The following is a 21481-nucleotide window of genomic DNA, read 5'->3' on the forward strand; positions in this document are numbered from 1 at the left end:
TCTGAGAGCTAGGAGAGGCTCGAAGAGAGAAGGAAGCCCCGTGATCAGCTACCCACTAGACAAGCAGCAGCCACACAAATTCAAGTCCAGGCCATTCAACATGCTGGGCCTGTTAGAGATAGCAAATAATAAACATACAGCAGAACAGTTCTACAATGGCTCTGTACTATGTCTCAGCTGGATTAAACTATTAGGAAACATCATGGGGAGAAAACATGAAAGTATGCTCTTTTGTGAATGAGTCATTTGACTTGCTGCAAAAAGCAAGGAGAGAGTCAAAATAATGAAAGAACTGTGATAAACATAGTATGTTTCTTTACCACAACTCCTCTGGGAATGATACTTTCAACTGTAATTTGACTATTACCACAGCTCAGTAATATCTGTGTTTCCAAATACTGCCATTTATTACTGATTATTATTAAAAGCAATGTGTACAGTTGACACTCAAGATGGCAGATACTCAGCATCTTGCTTCATTTTTACATCTGTCGGGAAATCTTTCTTTCGTGACAGACAGAGGTGATCTGGAGCTTTGTAACCCCAAGTGCTTTGTGTTCACCTATTTTATCCTAAGTGCAATATGAAAAGCCAACAACTTTTTAAAACTCATTTTTCAAATAATTTGCAGAATGGATGGAACCAAAAAGCAGCGAGGGAATCCTTTCTTTTCATTCAACATTCTGACATCTCTAGTCAAAATAATCACAGCTACAGTTCGATCCTTCATATTACCTTTCAAGCTATTTTTCCCTTCACTTTTCTTACCGTCACTGAAAAAAGGACGGCTTGAAAAATCAATAACACAGGTACATTTGCACAATAAAGACCCGAGGCACAGGAAGCCTGCCTGCTTTCCATACCCGTCCAACCCAGATCAGCCCCAGATTCTGAAAACGAAGCAGAAGCTTCCAAATTGGACTTTGGTCTCCAAAGGATAGAATAAACTCACCGCATCATCTTGAAGATAAATATCTACCCAATAAAATTCCCACCATGAGAATAAAGGACAGTCTTGTTGGTATGTATTTTAGTCATATATTTATCTTAACTATTTTAATATACCATCAATATACTATCATACTTTTCCAAGAAAAAAGAAAAAAAAAATTGACCTCGTGAGACAAAACGGGCTAAATTGTTAGCAAAGAAAGATAAATTTGTAACAGTTAGTAAGCTGGGAAAATTTTATTTCACTGAACATTTCAACAGCAAAAATAAAATAAGAAGAGAGCCTCATTTTTAAGATTAATAAGCAAATGAGAAATTCACATTTTAATACCAGTTGTTGGAGGTAACCAAAGGAATAAAAAGGTAATATAAAAATTACAGTATACTAAAATTACCCTAATTTGGACAGGGAATAATTAATAGGGAGACTAGGTAGAGTAACAGTTGGAGATCTTTGGATTCTCTCCAGCTCTATCAGTAACATCTCACTTTTTTGCATGGCTATATTGCTTCATATTATATTACTTTTTAAAATTTAGCTAGAGTTTGCACATGGGTAAAACCACCATCATCTCTGCCTATTTAGCAAGGTGAAAAGGGGGTTCTTGAAGAAAAATAACTGCAACAAGTAATATTTCAGTGGGTACTACCTCAGTTAAAGCTAGAGAATCTAACACTTATTTGTTAAGATTTCATGTCAGACTCAATAAAAGCTTGCTTGCTGTTAAAGCTGAACTTGTTCAATCAAATAAATAAAACTAAGCAGTTATAAAATCGTATGACTAAAATTCATTGGTAAGTTTTACATTACAAAAGTTCAGGGATGGCAATCCTTAATTTTACAGAAGATAAATGTCAGTTTAATTTTTGATGTTTGTTGCAGCCCAAAACGTAAGTTTCAGTTGATAAATAAGAGATCACATATTTCACTTAGCATAAAGATTTTACCTTAGGACTGATACTACAGGCACAAACTAGTGGGTTTATGCATTGATTATCCTCTATCCTGTTGTACTTTGGAATACAAACCAGATGAATATGAGTTTTTGGAGGAAAATGTCATGTCAGGAATGGAGGCTAAAAGCACAACGAAGGTGCTCTGAGGTTTCTATAGACTCCACAGCTGACTGCTAGTGGAAGTTAATGCTATGTTTTTTTGCTCTAGTCTGTGCATCGGTTTTACTCAGAATATAGATGAAAAGACATTAGGAAGACAACCAGAAAAGTTTGATGGCAACCTCTCTGAACCTTTAAATATTTTTAAGGAATTACCCTCATGCCATGAATTATGCAGAAACCAGTCACTGTTCATAGCTCAAGCTGAGTTTTGTACTTAAAGTTTTCCTAACCTGGGAACACACAGTATCTTCCTCCCAGATATCACAGGTTTTCTTGGCTCCTACTGATTTTTATGACATTTTATACACCCAATGATTAGTTTATGTAATTAATGTTTCCAAAAGAACTGCTTTTGAAATGGCATCTGATGCCTGTCTAATTTTGTACTGAAGCATTCTACTGTTACCTATAGTTAGAACTCACTGACATCTTGTGTATAACGACATAAAACAAGTTTTAATTGTGGAAAAAAAAAAACTTATTTCTGAAGCTCTCTTCCATTATTTTTTCTTCTGATTAAGTGTAAAACCAAAACTAAAGATGCTCTTTTTCCTTTTTTTCTTCCTTCACATTTTTTGAGAGGGCAGGTTAGGGAGGGAAGGAGAAAAAGAGACAAGAAAGTGAGAAAAGACAGGATTCAGACTCTACAGACCTTTGCCAAGGACAAAGGAAGCGTGTCTGGGGGTTTGCACTGCAGATGACAAATGTCTTCCTACACTGCATAACAGCACGCAGTCAGGTGTCCGATTTAACAGAAATCAGGTTAGCTCCTGAACTGGCTGCAAAACAGCCTTTGGTACTACACTGGCCTAGCGTAATGGTTTTGCTGTCCCAAAAGCCAATGCTTTTGGCTCTCTCCAAGCCACTGCACCATGCCATGTGGGTCACCATTAGCTGTGGCATCTCTGCACTGTTATCCACTGTGGATTCACTGAAGTCCTTTCTCCATCTTGATTACTGCTTCCAAAAAGTCCACAGCAGTCTATTACCAGCTCTCATCATGGGATAACTCTTCCCTCCGATAAAACATTTCTACTTCCTCAGACATCTACCCTCTAGTACAACATTTCTCCCTGTGCACAAAATAAGCATTTTACAATTGGAAGTTACAAACTATACAACACAGATGTCCTGTTCAAGTTGAGTGCTATTTATCTAATACATGCGCGAATATACACATATTTGCATGCATACATACATGCATACATACATATGCAGGCATGTACATATATATATATGCATGCACAAAGATATAAACATGCAAGTCCAGATCTACAGACATTTAAAAGCCTATATTTCACTGAACTCAAGAATTAAGGGCCCTAACACTTCTTTGAGCCTGCATCAATAATGTCTGCCTCGAAAACATTTTACATTTACATGTTTAATTTAAAAGAATCAAATATTAAAAAAATACATTTTTCTAAAATAAAAATCAATAAAATCTCCAGACAGAGTCTATATTAAACTGGAACCTAAATGCTACATACACATGAATCACTTAGAGTACAAGAGATAAATTTACTTAAATAATCCCCAAAATAGATATTACAAATGCAAGAAGTTCAACATTTACCTTAAAGGTGACTACAGACATTTTAGATACCTGTAAAAGTGGCCACTGCATCCTGAAATCCTATTTCCCCCTCTGTGTGCTTACCTATTTTAGAATCGATATTTTCTTTAAAGTAAAAAGGCATATGTTGACCCCCTAAAGAACAATGACACTCAGGTAACTGGATCAGCTGTTGAAAAAAACTAAGTTCTGGATTGCAGTATAATATCTCAGATGTTAGCAAGAGGGAATCAGACCCTAATATAAACTTCAAGAACATTAATGAGCCAGAACCTGTATGTCTAAACTGGAAATTTCCAAACTTACTTTGCTTACAACCACAGGCAGCACCTACCAGTGACACCAGCTGCAGTGCCTAGCTGTGAGCCAGCTAGAACAGCATGCAGAAGTGTATCTTAATTCGTCTTTTCCCATGCTCCATCAAACACACTCACTCCCCACTGATCACAGAGAGCATCCCCAAATCCACTTCTCATCCTCTCCTACAACTCCCACGCCCTTTCCCAAGTGCCTGGAGCCCCAGTGCCAACATCCATGCCCCTCTCCAACCGCCTGGAGCTCCAACACCAGCATCCACTCAACACCTGTACCCAATGGTGGCCATCACTAGAGCTGCAGCAAGATCCTCTGCAGCTGTGCGTCCACATGCAGGAGGTAGCACATAGCCATCACCACACACAACACAAAAGCAAGAGGTGCATAACCCCCCTTGGGAACCTCTGTCCTAACCACAGCAGCCACAGCCATACAGAAGCAGCTGAGCACTAACGGATGGTGTCTGCTGCAGAACCAGAGAGAGAAGCAGAGGTGGTAGGAGGAAAGTCTGGGTGAGGATTTAAGAAGCACACGTGTGTATGTACCTGGCTTACAATGCTAACTTTGGTTAAAGCTTTAATAAAAGAAGTGCTGAGGAAAAGAACCCATTTAGTCTTACAAACAAAAAGTAACATTTGTGTTACTGCCCTTTATATGAGAATTTAACCATACAGAAATAGTGTGAAGACATCTGGTTGAGGAATTGAGTGCGAGTATGTGAAAGCAGGATCTGAAGAGCAGGCGGAAGAACTATGCTTTTCCTCAGGACTGTTCCTCAGTATTATCCTTCGAGACAATCTATCTCTTTCCATTGATTATTTAGAGAAATTAGGATCTATCTAAATTTAGGCTATGTTAATAGCCCTGCATTCCTTTTTCACTCACACCCAAGAAGCAGAAGAGGAAAGGATACTTATGAAACAGCAATGATCACTCTAGTAATCACAGTATGAATGGGAGATGACAACTGTTTCTTAATTAAAGACAGTACTATTTCTGGAGCATTTGATTCCAGGTTACATGAGAAACAGCTGGAAGAAAGCAAGCTAACCCTAGAACAATACAGCTGAGCTGTTCAGGGAAATAATAAACATGACAGCCACTAGTGTAAAACAAGCAGCTGAAGTTGAAGAAAAAGCAGATCATGAATATAAACAGAAAGAAAGCTATAGGCCATGGACAGCAGTATAAAGGGAACCACCTTATGTCCCAATGTCACAATCCTAAGAAAAAGCAGCAGTATCTGCAACCTGATCCTAGCAGATCCAGAGACGTGTCATAAGCTAGCAGTGCAGAATTCGCCTCCAGCTAAGCAACAACCAGATTTGCAACTATACTTTTAGATCAACACATTTATTTCCAGCTAGACTACTGTGCCAGCTCCCACATAATCCCAGCAACTCTGATATGCAACATCAGATATCTAAATGATAGCATGCAATGGAAGTATTCTGAAATAAAAGGGCAAACGAGAAGAAATTACTGATAATATCATTATTGTATACAACAGCTGACACAAAGTACTATCCTATGTTGCTGGACAACAGAGCCAGGCAAGCCACGGCTTTGGGTGCTTTACAGCATCCCAACATCCTCACATGAAGAGGGGAGGGAAAAGTCTGTCCATGATGTAACATGCTGATATAATGTAAGGATACACATCAGTGATGGGCACTTACGGTCTGTCAAAAAGTGCTACTGCAGCTTAAGTAGATGTACCTTAAGTAGCTTTGCTGCTGCCTGCTAACACCATGGGGTCATTCAGGTGGTTGTGAAACCTGCCTGAGAATGAGTAAATACTTAAATAACTAGTCCAGGCACACTTGGCTGGATAATTACATCTGACAACCTTTGTCATGCCTTCAGCAGATACTACTTGCAGGGATATTTAGGCATCATCCCAGCCTGCTAGTATTTCAAAGCAGTGGTCCCCCAACCCACGCATGGAGGCAATATAACAGACACTGCACTATTACAATCACAAGAAGCCATCACCACTACCTGAGTGTATATCAAGAAAGCAAAATACGTCAGCTTATGTTATTGTTCTGTATTTTTGCCTAAGAGCCAGCAAAGGGATGCCTCGTATCAAAATTTCCATGGTTCACAATCTTAGTGTAAAAATAATCAAAATGAAGTGTTAACTGAGGACTACAGATATTTCAAATTTTAACAGCTCCTAAAAGGGTGCCAGCAGTAGAGTATTAGCTTGCCTGCAAACAAAGTGGACCTGAGAGGAACCGAGTTCTCCTATTATGGACACAGATGTTGACTTCTGAAAAGCCATGATCTGACTTTGAGAACCAGACTTGGGTTATTAACTGGTACTTGTCATCAGTGTATTACAAATAATTGAAATCGATTATTTCATTTGCTAAAATGCTGAACATATGTGAGATTCTATTGCATGTGTTGTGATCTAGTCTACAGATCTTCAAAAACTGTCTCTGCCTAAGGAACCCTAGAGTCATGGAGGGGGGAAAAGAGAGGCAAAATATTAAAAAAATTAAACTACTTATTGAAGAGAGGAAAGAGGTTTATATACCACTGGAATAATGGCATTTCAGTCAAAACCTGCTGCATGAACATTTGATGTGCCTGAGGAAAAATAAATTAGCAAGCTATTTGAATTGATTTCACTGGCTCTGGAGAGAGCCAAAAATTATTACTGAAGTTTCCATTTTCTTATGTTTAAACTTTAGTTCATTTAATATTGAATTTTAGGGTCTCACCAATATTTGTACCTCACAGTTTTTCTTTGATCTCATCCCTCTCACTTCCTACAATATTTTAGGGGATAATTAGTCAAATACTAGCAAGGACTGGACAAAGAACCTCTTACTATAATTCATTTTGAAAGCTCATCCCTCAAAACTAAAATGTTTTTCTGTAGAAATGACAGATTTTAAAATATGAACACTAACAGCAATAAAAAGTAAAGGTCATTAGCCTATTTACTTTTGGCTTCTGAATGCGTGAGCTTCATATCTTTTATGGAAATACAAAGTTAATTCCAAAAAAGAGATCCGCAGAATCGCTTAGAGCTGAGGGTTCTGCAGGTTCCTTACACAGCACCATGCAGGTCCTCTTTCACCTAGAGACAGCCACGTGAGCATTCCCAGCAGGGTTTTGCCTTGATGGGCTTAAAGTGTATGTTTTGGGGTTTTGTTTTTTTTTTCCCCCCCCATCTGCATTGTTCATCTGTTCTAGACCAGAACATTTTACCTCAGCTTCAAGCGTAACAGCTTCACCAGAGGAGCCATTTCCCCCGGGACTCGCGGCTTGCCTGCAGGCACCCTGAACCGCCACCTCCCGGTTTCTGGCTGTGGACAACTCGGGTTTTGCTCCCGCGGCCCCGCCATCCTTACAGCAAGTCGGTGGAGAGTCACATGCCTCAGTGAGTCAGCAAAATCTACCTAAGGCTTTTCCCAAAGAGTGGCAAGGACTAATACTTTATCATGATTTATTTAATCTGATACCGCATGGTATCAGACATTCCTATTCTGGCTTCATGGTATATGGACACATAAAATCCATACAGATCCATCTTAAAATCCAAACCTTCTAACCATTAGCCATTGTGTGCTTTATTAATATATTTTTTGGTACAATTTAAGGTGTTTTCCCTAACTTTAAGGAAGGAAAATGGATGTCATTAAACTGTTTTCATTAAGTGCATGACACAGTTCAACAGTTTTTTTTTTTTTTCCATGTACTCTTAATTCACTATCATTTTCCCCTCAACCTCTGCATTATTCATACATGTCATCCTTTGCTAATTCCTGTGACAAATAGAATTATAATGACTTTATTTAGGATCAACATTTCCACTCACAATGTTAAAAGGCAAAAAGTTAAAGCAGCTGTGTCAGCCAACTCTGGCTGACAGCTCCCAGGCGCAGGCGAGGTGGCCGTGGGGGGCAGGCAATGCAACCGGTCGCTCGCAGGCAGCCCCTCGCAGCCCAGGCACCAGCCAGACAGCACCCACAGAACTTACTGTTTCATCAGTTTTATTGTGTTTCAGGGAGGTGAAGAACTGAATCACAAACGAAGACCGGAAAATATACCTCATAATATTTCAGATATGCTGAGTTACATTTAATTTATGTCTCTTAAACTACCTATTTAAAATGCAAGCAACAAATGTGTATAATGTTTTAATTAACACCATTAATTTAAATATTAGCCACTGTGTAAAATGATCTCTATATGTTACAACCTGGAGCGGTTTTAACCCCTTTGGCTCAAGAAACAAACCTGCTTATGTAGTTTCAGCTTTAATCTGTGTTCAAGCCCAAGTGATTTAAATAATTTATTTTGTGTTTCCCATACGACTGAAATTACCCATTGTTATAACAGGTTGATTTTGGCAATGTTTTTACTACTTTGACTGTTCACAAGTTGTCTTACAGTCTCAGACAGTGTCAGACCTAGAAACTGTATCTGATGCCAGCTGGAGTGAGAACACTGCTTTGATGTATAGAAATACAGTTTTTAAAAGTCGGAGTCTGCTAGCAATCCTCTATAAACTACAATGGCAGCTGTGCTAGAGGTCATGAATATTACATAAGGGTTGTCCATGCATTCAAGCCAGCATCAGTAAGCCAAATTCCCATAGCAACACTCGCATAGATTTATTCATCACTAAGAGATGCATCAGTTCAGCAGTTAAGCCTTATTAGTCTGAAAGATATTATTACTTCAACTCTTCTTTAAAAGACCACTTATTCTACTGATAAAATTCAACACTCTGAGTTTCAGAGCAGTCTTGATATCCTCTCTCCTAAGAGCAGAGAAATCTTAAACTAATAAAAAGCAACCCTGATAAAACTGAAACTCCCGATTACGATCAGCAACAACTCTCGGATACAAGGTGGAGGGGAAGAAATGGTCTGCTGCTGCGGCGTGTCGGCTATACTGATCCCAAGGCAGCAGGTCTAGACTTCGAAGAGATGTTCAGCATCTCCTGTGCCTGGCAAGTTCCAGCAGCTCATTAAAAACCCCGCTTTAGGAGCTCGTATTAAAATATCTGTTAACTATTACATTTTCCACGAAACATCTTTGGCTTCCCTGTTTAAGCATTCTAGCCTGAAGAAACTGGCTGCTTGTGCATTATACTACTGTATTATTTATGGTGCTGGCCCTTTCCCCATAATCAGGTTAATATCTCAATAATCTGAACTCCTGAATTTACGAGAAATCCTTGTAACGCAGGTGGCGTAAATGGGCAGAAGCAAAGCTGGCAGCGGAAAAAGAAACAGAATGTGAGATGGACCAGAGATAGGGGGGAAAAAAAACAAGCCAAAATGGAGGAGGGGAATCGGAGAGAAAGTGAGGAACACGGACATCACAGGAAGGAGAAAAAAGGGAGGTCTGAGGAGACTCCTCAATAGTGTATTTAAATAYTGAAATGTAAAAAAATGAAACTGAAAAACAGACCTTACAAAACAGTGCCACACAAAGATCTGGCAGACAGCACACAGAAATAAAAACTGGAATGAAGTGATAAATGAATGAAAAATTTTAAGATAATCATGTTTTTTTACAGGTGCAAGTGTACTTAAAGAAAAACATGCAACACTTCGGCTGTATTACTGCTAAAAACCTCACAGTCCTATATGCATCTCATGGAAAAAATATAAACACCCAGCCAGGATCTGAAGCTCATTTAGCATGTCCATATTAATCCATCACTCTCTGCAAGGAGTATGGAGCAAGAAGGAGAAATCTTAACAAGTCCTTGACCACACTACTCACAGTTTAACATTCAAACTGTGAAGAAAGCCAGTGAAGTCTTCAGGAGAAAAATGGATCTTTGCAACAGACACTCTGTATTTACATATATATGACTTGTAGGGACCAATCCTTCACTGAAGGGAGATATATAGGATCTTGGAGAACTAGTTTCTAAAAGTGTAAGTTATAAGTGTCACAGGCATCCAAAATCATGCTTAGGCAAACTTCCACTAACATATTCAATAAGAACTCGAAGCTTTGACCCTATATACTGCAAATATATGGGTTTATTCAATACATCAAAAACCCTGTACATTTAAATAAGCTTATTCTGAAACATGCAAGCCAAGCTAGTACTTTTAACAGAAAATTCTGATTTTAACTGATTTTTTTCTGAAAAATATCATTTCTACTGTTGTCTGAAACATCTTTATAAGAGGTCTTATGCAACATGCTAACACATTAAAAATCATTTGTATCGGTAACAGATAAGATGGCAATCCTTCAAAACAAAACATTTTATGAATCTCTGATGTGAAAAAACACCTTACCTTTGCTTTTTCCAGCTGTGCCTGGGCCTGTCGCTCTGCCTCTCTCCGCACTGCTTCCCTGTCTTCTTCCAGAGATACATCTGAATCGGATGGACGGCTGGTGTAGGAGTCCGCCGAACCCTGAACAAGAAAAGGAAAGATAATATCACAAGTTGTTTTAGTGTTCAAAAAAAAGAAAAAAGTAGAAGTGTTTATGCACCTTGCCTTTTGTCTTACTTCTGCATCCCTGAAGAGAGAATAATTGCACAAAAGAGAAAATCACTTAGAAAAATTAAATGGCTAAAAAAAGTAGATGTTTTTCTATGGAGACTTTCCAGAAGTGCAGGTGTCTTACCCAGTGTTTTATTTCCTGCACTATTCCCATGTTCCTATTTGTATGCTTTTTAGCAAGCAGAGCCAGTTACTCTGTAGAGTTACAGCAGTGGTGCAGTGCAGGGCTGAAGGACACACAGCAGCTTCAAGGATGGCTCCATAAAAATTAAAACTCTAAACAATGACAGTATTAGGGAGGAAACAGATTTTATTATAAAAATGGAAGTTTGTTATCAATAATTACCCTTACACAATATTACTGCTGAGAGCTTTAACCTGTGCTATCCATTTTTATTTTAGGGCAACCTCTTTACCTGACACACTTTCCCCATCAGAACTGAAAATGGCTCGTATCCATCTCTGCCCCTCAGCAAAACATGTAAATGACCACAAATCAACTTCCAACTAATAAAATCTGTCTGGACTCAACACACGTCCGCATATCGCCACAATGGAACTAGTCACAATGCCAGAACAGCTCTATAAATAATGACGGCTCTGATTTCTCTCTGCATCTCCCTGCATACAAAACAGACCTCTGCTAATTCAATCAGAATGAAAACAACTGTCCTCTCCTTACTGTATTTTCCTCTCTCTCAGTAACATATATAACATATGCCAATAATGAAAACAGGGCTTACACAGATATCAGAATTCTTCAGACGTCCTCCTTTGGCTCTTTTCAGAAGCCTGATCCAGGTGGCCTTCATTAGCCAGACAGCTCAGTTATTGTCTGCAGCTGCAGCGCCCGGCACTGATCTCATAAAACATGTGCACACTGAGCACCGCAGAATCACTGCTCCTTTCCTATCCATGCTCTGCTGCGAGAGCCTTCCTTCTCTTCCTTCTGCCTTTCAAGCTTTCAGCCTCACTGTTTCCAAGTGTTCTAGTGCAATTAAATTCTCAAATGTTCTCATGCCAGTAAAAAGACCAAAAAAAAAAAAAAAAGCACACACCAGAACCAAAAAAACTCAACTTGAATAATAAAAAGGTAAAATAAGCCAGACTTCAGGTAAATGTTGTGAGAGATGCTTCAACTGATAACAAACTGAGATCGATGACAAAAAATACCTAGGGCTTTTTCCGTTTTGTTTTGGGGGGCGGGCTTGGCTGTTAAAAATAGTGCTTATAAGAGAACCTTTTAAAATCCTGTGCAAAATATATTCAGTGACATTTGCAAGTGCAAAGTTCATTTCATCTCTTCCTAGATTGGATGGGGGTGGGGTAACCGGCTTTTCATATCACTGGGCATGCTCCATATGTGCAGCCTTTTACGCAGATGCTCACATCACACTGTGTTGTTAGCCTATGCCAAATTGCCATTTTATATCTCAAGGGTAAACAGCTGGAAAACACAAGCACCCTGCAAAACTGGAATAGCTGGTACAGTGTCTCATTTTTGTCATATATGTCTGTTACAAGCCACATGTCTCTCCGACGCTCAAGTTCTGTCACACAGAGCTTCCCTTAGCTGTAAGGGACTGAGCTAGAATCTGAGCTCTGCCACAAAAACGTAAATCCAAAAATATGCCTGTTGAGTAAGAGTTTAACCCCCTAATTACTGTTTCTATTTTTCTGACATAAGCAGATGACAGAAGTAAAGAATACCTGCAACATACCACATCATACATAAATATTAGACCCTAAAATGGTAAAAGCAAAACAAAACACTGAATTTGTATATTCTGCCTTTTACTCAGTTACAATCTATGTAATTTCATAAACTGACATGGGAATAACATATTAAGGCATGATTAACTAAGACATTCACAATTCACTGACAGATACACAAAATTCTAGTTAAAAAACCCTCATTGCAGCTGACTGAAGTGCCTGCCTTTGATATAAATTCACAGTTAACATGAAAAACAGACGATAACAGAGATTACAGCTGAGAACAGTGGTCATCCATGTGAAGCAGTATGTCAACATTTCCTAGGAAGTTAGAGCTCTCTGGTTGTGAAGGACCAAATTCTGCCATTGTTTATGTCTGTATAATTACAAAATTACCCCATCACAGCTAATGGAACAGCCTGCATTTAGCCACTACTAAGGCAAACAATAGTTGTCACTAAACTGACAGTGTAAAATAAAAGTAAATTTTAACTTTCAAAATATTTTTTCCTGAAGCCCATAATAGCAGCAGTTTCAAATTTTAATATACTGTCTTTGAACTGACATCAAGGAAATTATTCTCTAAGGGATATTTTGTCTAGCAGGAGCACAAATACATCTACTATGTTACATGGATCTTCTAAAACAAAAATGCCTCCTGAATTAAAACAAAAGGAGCAGAAAAGTATCAGTAAAACATACAAAAACCTTCCTCGAATATTTTGAAAAATAACCTGAGTCACTGTAAACTCTTAAGGGTCTTTCATATTTGACTTTAAAATTTCCCTTTGCCGCACCTTCTGATATAGCACCACTGATGGAAACACTGGCAAAAGATGAGAAGCAAGAAGTCGCCTGAAGTTTAGTGTCAGTCTCAGGACTTCTGTACTCCTTTGATCTCTGCAGAAGCTTAAAAGCTATTCTGGTTAAGACAACAGCCGCCAATGCTCAACAGCAACATTTTTATCACTGCGTTAACCAAAGCTGAGACCAGGAAGAAACCCTCCTACTAAAGCCCCAGCCCCTGGGAAACACAGGGGTCCCACAACATCCAACCCCTGCAGAAAGGACCATGTCCAAAGCCTTCCCCCACCCCATGGTTCCAGCGTGCCTCTCTGACGCAGATCCAAGCATGGTGTCATAAAAAAGCCCTAAGCAATATTATCTTTAAATAAAATAAAACAAATGAACAAGCCATTAAGCCTGACACTGCAATCACATGACTGACAGTGTGGGTGTTAATGTTCTGCAGCAGTTCCACTGTGAATACATCTTATTTTCCACTGATGAAGTGGCATGGCATCACTTTTACTATCGTTCGTTCTGCCGTCCAGAAGGAACGCTGCCTAACCGGTCATCTACCTGTAAAGAAAGTCACAAAGCTCAGAAATGGGATTCTTGTCTCCCATCACGAAGCAGGTACCTTTCTCATCAAGCTGGAATTGCTAAAACTAGAATTTCATCTTTTGGGCCACAGAGATCATTTGCTGTGCTGGTCATATCTTGTGCTGGCCAAAGCCCCAAAATACATCCAAAAAATCATAATGATTCAATTTATTTTAATTATATTGACAAATCACATGAATCAAACTCAACACCGCATTTATTTTCCAGTGGGACAGACACAGCCATGTAGGTTTTCTGTGGAAAGCAGAAGCTGGGAGCTTCTTCACTCCTTGAATATGAAAAAAAAAATGCAAAGCCTGAAATCAGGGCAATCCAGTAAGAGGGAGCATACAATTACAATCAATAAGTTTATTTTATAAACTACTGATTCATTTTATATGAGCTAAGAATTTTTAAATCTCTTTAAAATACAAAAAAATCAGTAAAATTAGTTTTCAAACTTAGACAAAACTACAGTGAGCTATCTTGGAAGTACCTTGAATATTCAAGGAAAATCATGAGACAAGGCCAAGTGAATGTATATTGTCCATTCACAACAGATGAGGAGACCAGATTATCTCCAGGGGTTACACTAGTTTTAAGGGTTACTCCAGTACGAATCTTTTCCCAACTGCTTCTGAAATTCAGCCATTCAGACTGAATTTCAGCAGCTCTTCATCCCATTCTACTGGCACACGGAAGAGCTGCAGTGATAGATTCTCCTACAGCCCCTTCATTCCCTCATCTTTTATGGGAAGCCACCTGATAATAGGGAGACAGTTCATTTTCATAATTACCCCATCTCTTTTTTTTTTTTTTCCTTTTCCTTTTCTCCTAACTTGGTAAGTTTACCAAACCAGGTATTCTGAAACATCATTTACTGTTTTAATGACATGCTTGACAACTATTTACCAGCTGTCATATAACTAATTATATTAGATTATATGCAGTCATTTTATAATATGAAGCCATGCTTTTCACACTGTTTGTGGTCATACATGATCATATTTGAGCTTCCTCTTTTTCTTCAAGACCATACAGTCCTGCCATCTTCTGTAATATTAGAAGTGTATCATCTTTTAAATACTGGGTCATTCAAGGAAAAAAAACCCTGCTTTGTAAACATTTTTTTTTGTTACTTTCCTTTACTCAGAGGTAGAAACTCCTTAGTCAAACTAGGTGGTGCCTCTAGGTATCTCTCATTTTTTTTGTTAGTTTTCTGACACTTGCTGCACCTATGCAAAATGTCTGAGCACATAAGGTCTTCTTTTCCCAGACTCTGGTCAGTAAAGTTGGAGCCTGAAGTACAGATTTTGTCTGCCAAGTGTTTTCGCTTTCATAGTGTAAATCACTTGATGGGTTTAGTCCCTCACTTTCCTACTAAATTCTTTCTCTGAGTTAATAAAGCTATCATTACACTTGCAAATTCAGTCACAGACTTTATATTATACMCTCTTCAGAAAAATAAAAGCGATTTTCTGATTACCAAGTGTTTCTCTTTAATTTGGTAATCCCATTTATGAATTGGATACCATTACGACAACTAACCTTCCTAACTCCCCAAAAGATTCTCAAATAATTCTCTATTTAGAAAGATCGAACAAGTTCCTTCAACTAGGGACTTTTACATTATCATTTATTAAATGAAGACATGAAGCTGTAAGCAAACATACGACAACATTTTACAGGGAATAAAGAAGTACATGTGAATACACACATATTCAAACTCTTTATGTACAATACTGTGATTTTTTTCCTTGATATATCTATCATCTCTTCATTCATTTAATGCTGACGAGAATTTTAAATCCAAAAGGATAAATATATTTATGTCCTCATCTGCCTTATATTTTGAATATGAAAAGCTAAGGCCTCACTGTGCTAGTAAGAACAATTCATTTCAATATCCAGAATTAATACATGCATATTGCTAAATGCTAGATTTCTAATCTTATTGAAATTGCCGGAGTGACATAACATGTCCTGCTAGAGTATGATTTGGTATTGTATATTAGGTCCACCTGTTACTTTACTATGTACTACTACTTCCGGAGTGCCAAGGCATAAGAAAATAGGAAAAAAATATTGAAAAGTCATTTCCCTAAAGTTTTCATTTCACTTAAAATTCTTAAAACTGATTCAGACCAAAAGCAAAATGTGAAGTGTTAAATTTCAGCATGAAGCGAAAATTCTGAGATTGGCATATTTTACTTATAATATGCCAACAAGGAATACAGATTGCCCTTTTCCATCATCATAAACTTACCAACCTGAAATCTATGGGCCATACAATTATTTCTTTTTAAAAGTAAAGTAGCTGCACACTACTTGATTATATGGAAGTCAGAAGCACTCCCAAGAATAAATCATCAATAGGTACCTCAGTTTGGCAAAGTGACCACAGTCAATGAATGTGAAATCGTCTTATCTATGAAGTATTCTCTAGAGTATTGAGTAATGTCACTGTCTTGAATGATGGTAAAAAACGCACAAAACACTGTTCTGAGAATGCTGTACAATGTTATATTGATGTCAACATGAATTATATGGAGGTAGTATTTTTACCAAAATACCAAACTAATTCTGATTAGTCATTTATTTCAGTAACACTGTTTGGCATGCATGGCATGAACCAAAGAAATATAATTTAACAAAGAAAAAAGGAGAGAGACAACATATTCATTAAGGGGGATATTACTCAGGAGTTGTTGGCTCCTTGGGTAAGGGCCATGGACGCTCCACAGCCTGGTAACCACTAAGTCTAGTCACAATGGCCTCCCGCTCCTTAGCACAGCCCTTGTAGAGCTTGGCCATTTGCCCACTACACGCATTTACACTTGAGTGCAATAAAACTGTGCTCTCCCCCAATTACTATATAAGGAATGCTATCAACTCCTACCATAGGCACTGAAGCCCTTTGCTATGTTTGCTTTAAAAAACAAAATAACATCGATTGGTACCTTTTTGTTGTTGAGCTAACTGGGCATTGCCTTAGCAGCTACATCCACAAGGGACATTCCAGTAACAGGAGGAGTGAAATTTTAGAACAGCTGGGAGCTTTAGGGTGGGAATGTGATTAAAAAGGAGATTATACAGGAAACCAGTCTCCTCTCTACCCTTAACATGACTTTGGCAAGCTTGATCGCAGCACCCAGCTGGACATTAACAGCTTTCTAAGATGTTAATCCAATCGACAGCTGGATGAAAGGAGAGTTTTTTAAAATAGCCTTTAGGTTGGCAGAAGCCTAGATTTTGGCTTTCATGAACCAGGTAAACAGCTGCACCAGGTATTCCATCAGGAAAAAGAAAAAATCACATCTGTGCTCACATTTTGATGATATTAGCCTAGGTGTTTGCTTATGTGCTGTTGTTAAGAAAAAGTAATATGAGTTTGTATTTTTAGAGGAGCGATTGGCTTTTGTGGTTACTCTTCATAAAAATTCTTTCGGCAATATGCAAATTGTTTCCAAAAATGCAGTTGCAGAGTTCAGAATAGCTGGTAAACAAACAAACATACAAATCCTTCAGAATTACAGCTCGACTTTCCCCAAATCTGTGGGATGCTCTAGTGTATTACGGTTTACCATTTATTGCTAAAACCACCCAAGAGAGAGAACTATTTCAGGCCCTATTGTACTAAGCATCGTAAAAATCACAAACTGAAAGACGAACCCTGCTTAAAAGAGCCTGCAGTCCAAAGGATGAGAAAACAAGCAGAAAAAATGGAGTAAGGAAGGGATCAAGGTAGCAAATGCAATGGAAAATAAAGCATTTTTAACCATTCAGTAACAGCATTGTGACTCATCGCTTGCATAACCATTGTGGGTTGTTGTTTAAGTAAGCTTTCTATATGTATTAAGGCAGAGATTAGTTCTGTGAAAGCCTCTGAAGGAGGATAATCTGGTAGCTCTGTATATTCTGACTGAGAGATTCTCCCACTTATGAGACAAGAGAAAGTTTAGAAGTGCTTTTTAGGAAGAGGGCAATAGGAACATAAGATGAAAAGAGGTCTCCCAGTTTATCAAAATATGCTTTATCAACAGTATATCATATAATCAAGAATTGTATCATTTTCTAGAAAAGGTRGATTGTGAAAAAGGATTTGATTTTTCACTGAGGCAATCAACTGCATGAAGAGGATGGGATTAAATTACTGATGATTTTCAACTGTACAGAAAAGTCAGAGCAATGACAGAGTTTAGATGTTGCCAGTGGAACAACTCAGAGATGGGTATCAAAACAAGAAAAACACACCAAAGATACTATTGCAAACTACATGAACTTGAATCATCTCACTTTTGTCTCAGACTGTCAGCTCACACACAGATATTAACGCTGGTTGATTCATGATAACATTTTAAAGTCATGGTAACCTGATCACACATCTAAGCCCTTAGGAAAAGATGAGGCAAGATTATTAGTAACAACAGAGTGAATTTTGTTGTTGTTTACTAAGACAGAAACAGGTAAAAAAATGGGAGGTTTTCAGGAAAAAAAGAAAAATATCAGTTTTGATTCTATTCATACAACAGCTTGACATGGCTGAGGAGATATCACAAAGGAAGAACTTTAAGTTGGAGAGAGACAACTCAGAAAAAAAGGATTTTATATATAAAATTATATGAGTTGATATACAAGAAAGAGCATAAAGAAAAAAAGGAAAAGAGTGGGCCAGTCATAAAATTCCAAGGGATCCAAATGGAAAAGAAGAAATAAGGAAAACACACCTGAGAAGACAAAGAAGAAACAGAAAGACAACTAGAAAAGGACAGACTCTAAAGAAAAGCATGGCAACCATCATCTCAATTTGTCTCAGCTCAGTTAAAAGTGCCAATTTAGATTCTGTGTTCCAGATCCTCAGTATATTTTTATCTGGGATGTTGGTTCAAGTCATTAAGATTTTCTGCATACTTAAAAATAACTCCTTTGAGAATTTAGCATGAAATGCTGTTAGCAATAGGGAATTTTGAAGAAAAAAAAAAGAAAATTATTTGATTTCCATTTTATCAAGTTATATGTACAATCCGTACTTGATTTAACAATTAAACATGTCATCTACTCCAGATATTAAATAGAAGGGCTTTTTTTACTTGCTAAAAATGTTGAGGTTAAGTATATTCACTGAAATCTTCCATACTCTACTACTTTGAATGTAACACTTTATACATGCCTTCTTGTTTGCTGCCTTTCATTGCTATATTGTAAATATATTATTCACCTGGTTAATTATCTTGTTTCCATATATCTTCATGAGTTAGCTTGGCAAGCTTGCACTCTGAAGAAATTGCTGACAGACTAGTTGTCCGAAACAATATTTTTGAATCTCTGATAAGTTTATTTTCTATCTCATCCTGTACCTCTGAAATCTTGACTTTCTAATCATGATCTTTTGTGAATAGTAATCAATGACTGTCATGAAATAAGACACTGCAATTTGCTCACTGTTTATATCAAAAGAATTTTTCTTATTAGTATCTTTGTTAAATTGCCACACATTGAAGGCTAAGGAAATTATTTCATTAAGTGGTCACTAATCCAGGCTCACTGAAAGCTCAAGCTTGTAAAACAGTGGTTCTGTTGTGATTCAGCAGAGGTATCTCTAGCAGGTGGGATTGTCCCTTAAGTGTCTGCAGTCTTGCTCTCTATTAGTTACTGCCAGGAATACTAAGTGGCCGGTTTTCACACTGCATAGTACCATTTACTTCAGGACAAAAACGCTACATAAAATACACATATCATCATCAGTGGTCTTAATGTACATTCAGTTTCCAAGTATGTCATAAACCACATGAATCTTTGTGGTTGCAGGTGTTAGTTTTTTGTTCCAGCCTTCATCTTCATGTACACTGCTCGATACAGAGCAGGACAATTGCTTTATACCCATTACCTACCATCTTTGCCCAGCATAAACCAAAGCAAACCTCTTGCAATTTTCCTAAGAGGATGAGGTTCCTTACATCATTTACATATGGAAGGATTTCTGACAATTTCTAATCATCTGATTTCAAAAATACAGCAATGCCCAATACATTTGCATCAATGTATGTCTCCCTGGCAGCTGTTTTTTCCCTCCTGTCTACTACATATAAAAAATAATAATCTTAGAACATTCTCTCTCTCTCTCTCTCTCTCTCTCTCGCTCTCCAGCATTTCATATCTTCACAATTTTTGTTCTAAAACCAAAATATACCAAGTTAATGTATAGACTGCAAGATATCAACTGTTCACATCAATTGGCTGTTTTAGATTTGACTCTAAAACATATCTAACCTAGCATATTCACACAGGTAGAAAGGGTGAGGACATACAGTGTGTGGTGTATTATATTAGTCCAAGGACAAGAAGCTAAAACAAACACTTCTTAATCCTCACAGCTGCAACTGCTTATATGGCTTCGCCAACTGCATTTTGAAAAAGGGAGGCGTGGAAGATGAGGGCAAGACAAAGTTTGCAATTCTGACTCATAATTCCTTTGCTTAAATGCTGCATTTTTAGAGGAGTATCTCCAACTTCTTTACTGAGGGAGACTGAAGTCTCTGTATGCTACAGTTCTTACATTGTTATGCCTCTGTTGTCCATCTGCAAGCAAACAAAATTATGAATATATGAAAAGTATATACAAATGTAGTTTACAAAAAAAGTCAGTGAAAGGTTGTAGGAAAACATCTGATTATATATCATCTCTAGTAACATATAAATCTAAATGTATTTTCATTACAGCTAAAACAGATGTTGTACTCTGGACTTGTATTAGCACCATTGAGAACTGAACATTTAAATAAAGACAAGAGGTTAAAAAAGCAGAGTATATATTCTAGGCAACCTGGAAACAGAAAAGTGACAGCTACTGAAGATGGTGATGATGATTATATGCTAACCTGAAGGAAAATAAAATATAAATGAATTGTAATTGAAAAATTAAAGGAAACTAAAAAGACAGCACCACATGATCTTTCTTAATTCAATGTTGGAATATTTTTAGTATTCTGGAATGATCAAAGCTTAATGAAGTAGAACAGCTGTTTTCCAGGAAAATAAGTAAACTCAGAATTTTAAAATATTTGAGGCTTACAAAAGCAAAAAATTTCTGTTTTTCAGGCATAAAAGAAACACATCAGGAAAGACTTTCTTCTGATTCAGAACAGACTTGGTCCGGATCAGGAGAACACAATACAGCATAAAACATCCCTCTTCTATACATCTCCTCCTGTAGAGGAAGCATCAAAATGTGGACCACTGGCTGCTCTTTATCTATTGCTGCAATACCGAATATCACCACAAAGTATATGTTCTATTTGCTGACAAATCCAAAATGTTCAAAAAGAATGGCTCAAAACTGAAATATCTACATGAGCTCTCTCCTATGTCAGAACTACGACATCACATTTTAAAATCACAGAACCAGAGGATAATTCATGCTGGACGGGGCCTCAGGAGGTCTCTTGTCCAACCTCCTGCTCAAACACGGTCAGCTGTGAGGTCAGACCAGGTTGCTCAGGGCTTGATCCAGTCTGGCCTTGAAAACCTTTAAGGACAGAGACTGCACAACTCTCTGGGCAACTGTGCCATGGCCTGAGTGTCCTCATGCTGAAAAAGCTTTTCCTTATACCCAGTCTGAACCTCTCCTGTTTAAATCTACATTCTTTGTCTCTTGTCCTCCCAGCAAGTACCTCCATTTCTGCTTGAGGAATTGCCACCCAAACCTGTCACTGTACAATTGCTGCTGCCATCTCTGGACTCCTGCAGAGGGGACAGGCATACTACAAAGATGCCACTGAGATTGCTGTTCCACTGCGCTAACTAGCAAGGCAATCCAGTTGTGGTCTAACTTGTAACACCAAGAGACCAAAGAAGGTAACGGAGCACAAGAGGCGACAGTCACATCGACTTTGTCAGTGCGAGAAGCAGCAGTCTTCCCAGG

At 37.9% G+C, this 21481-nt stretch overlaps 1 protein-coding gene across 1 annotated transcript in view; it reads right to left on the bottom strand.

Annotated features, from left to right (window-relative positions):
* The window catches only part of CACNB2 (calcium voltage-gated channel auxiliary subunit beta 2), a 256177-nt gene that overhangs the window by 85358 nt on the left and 149338 nt on the right, over positions 1–21481 (bottom strand). Inside the window, exon 3 of the mRNA XM_026071941.1 lies at positions 10249–10368. Within this exon, the coding sequence (XP_025927726.1) occupies positions 10249–10368 (120 nt within the window). The remainder of the gene's footprint in view (positions 1–10248; positions 10369–21481) is intronic.

The sequence above is a fragment of the Apteryx rowi genome, unplaced genomic scaffold (assembly GCF_003343035.1).
Source record: "Apteryx rowi isolate R43461 unplaced genomic scaffold, aptRow1 scaffold_333, whole genome shotgun sequence".
Taxonomy (NCBI): domain Eukaryota; kingdom Metazoa; phylum Chordata; class Aves; order Apterygiformes; family Apterygidae; genus Apteryx; species Apteryx rowi.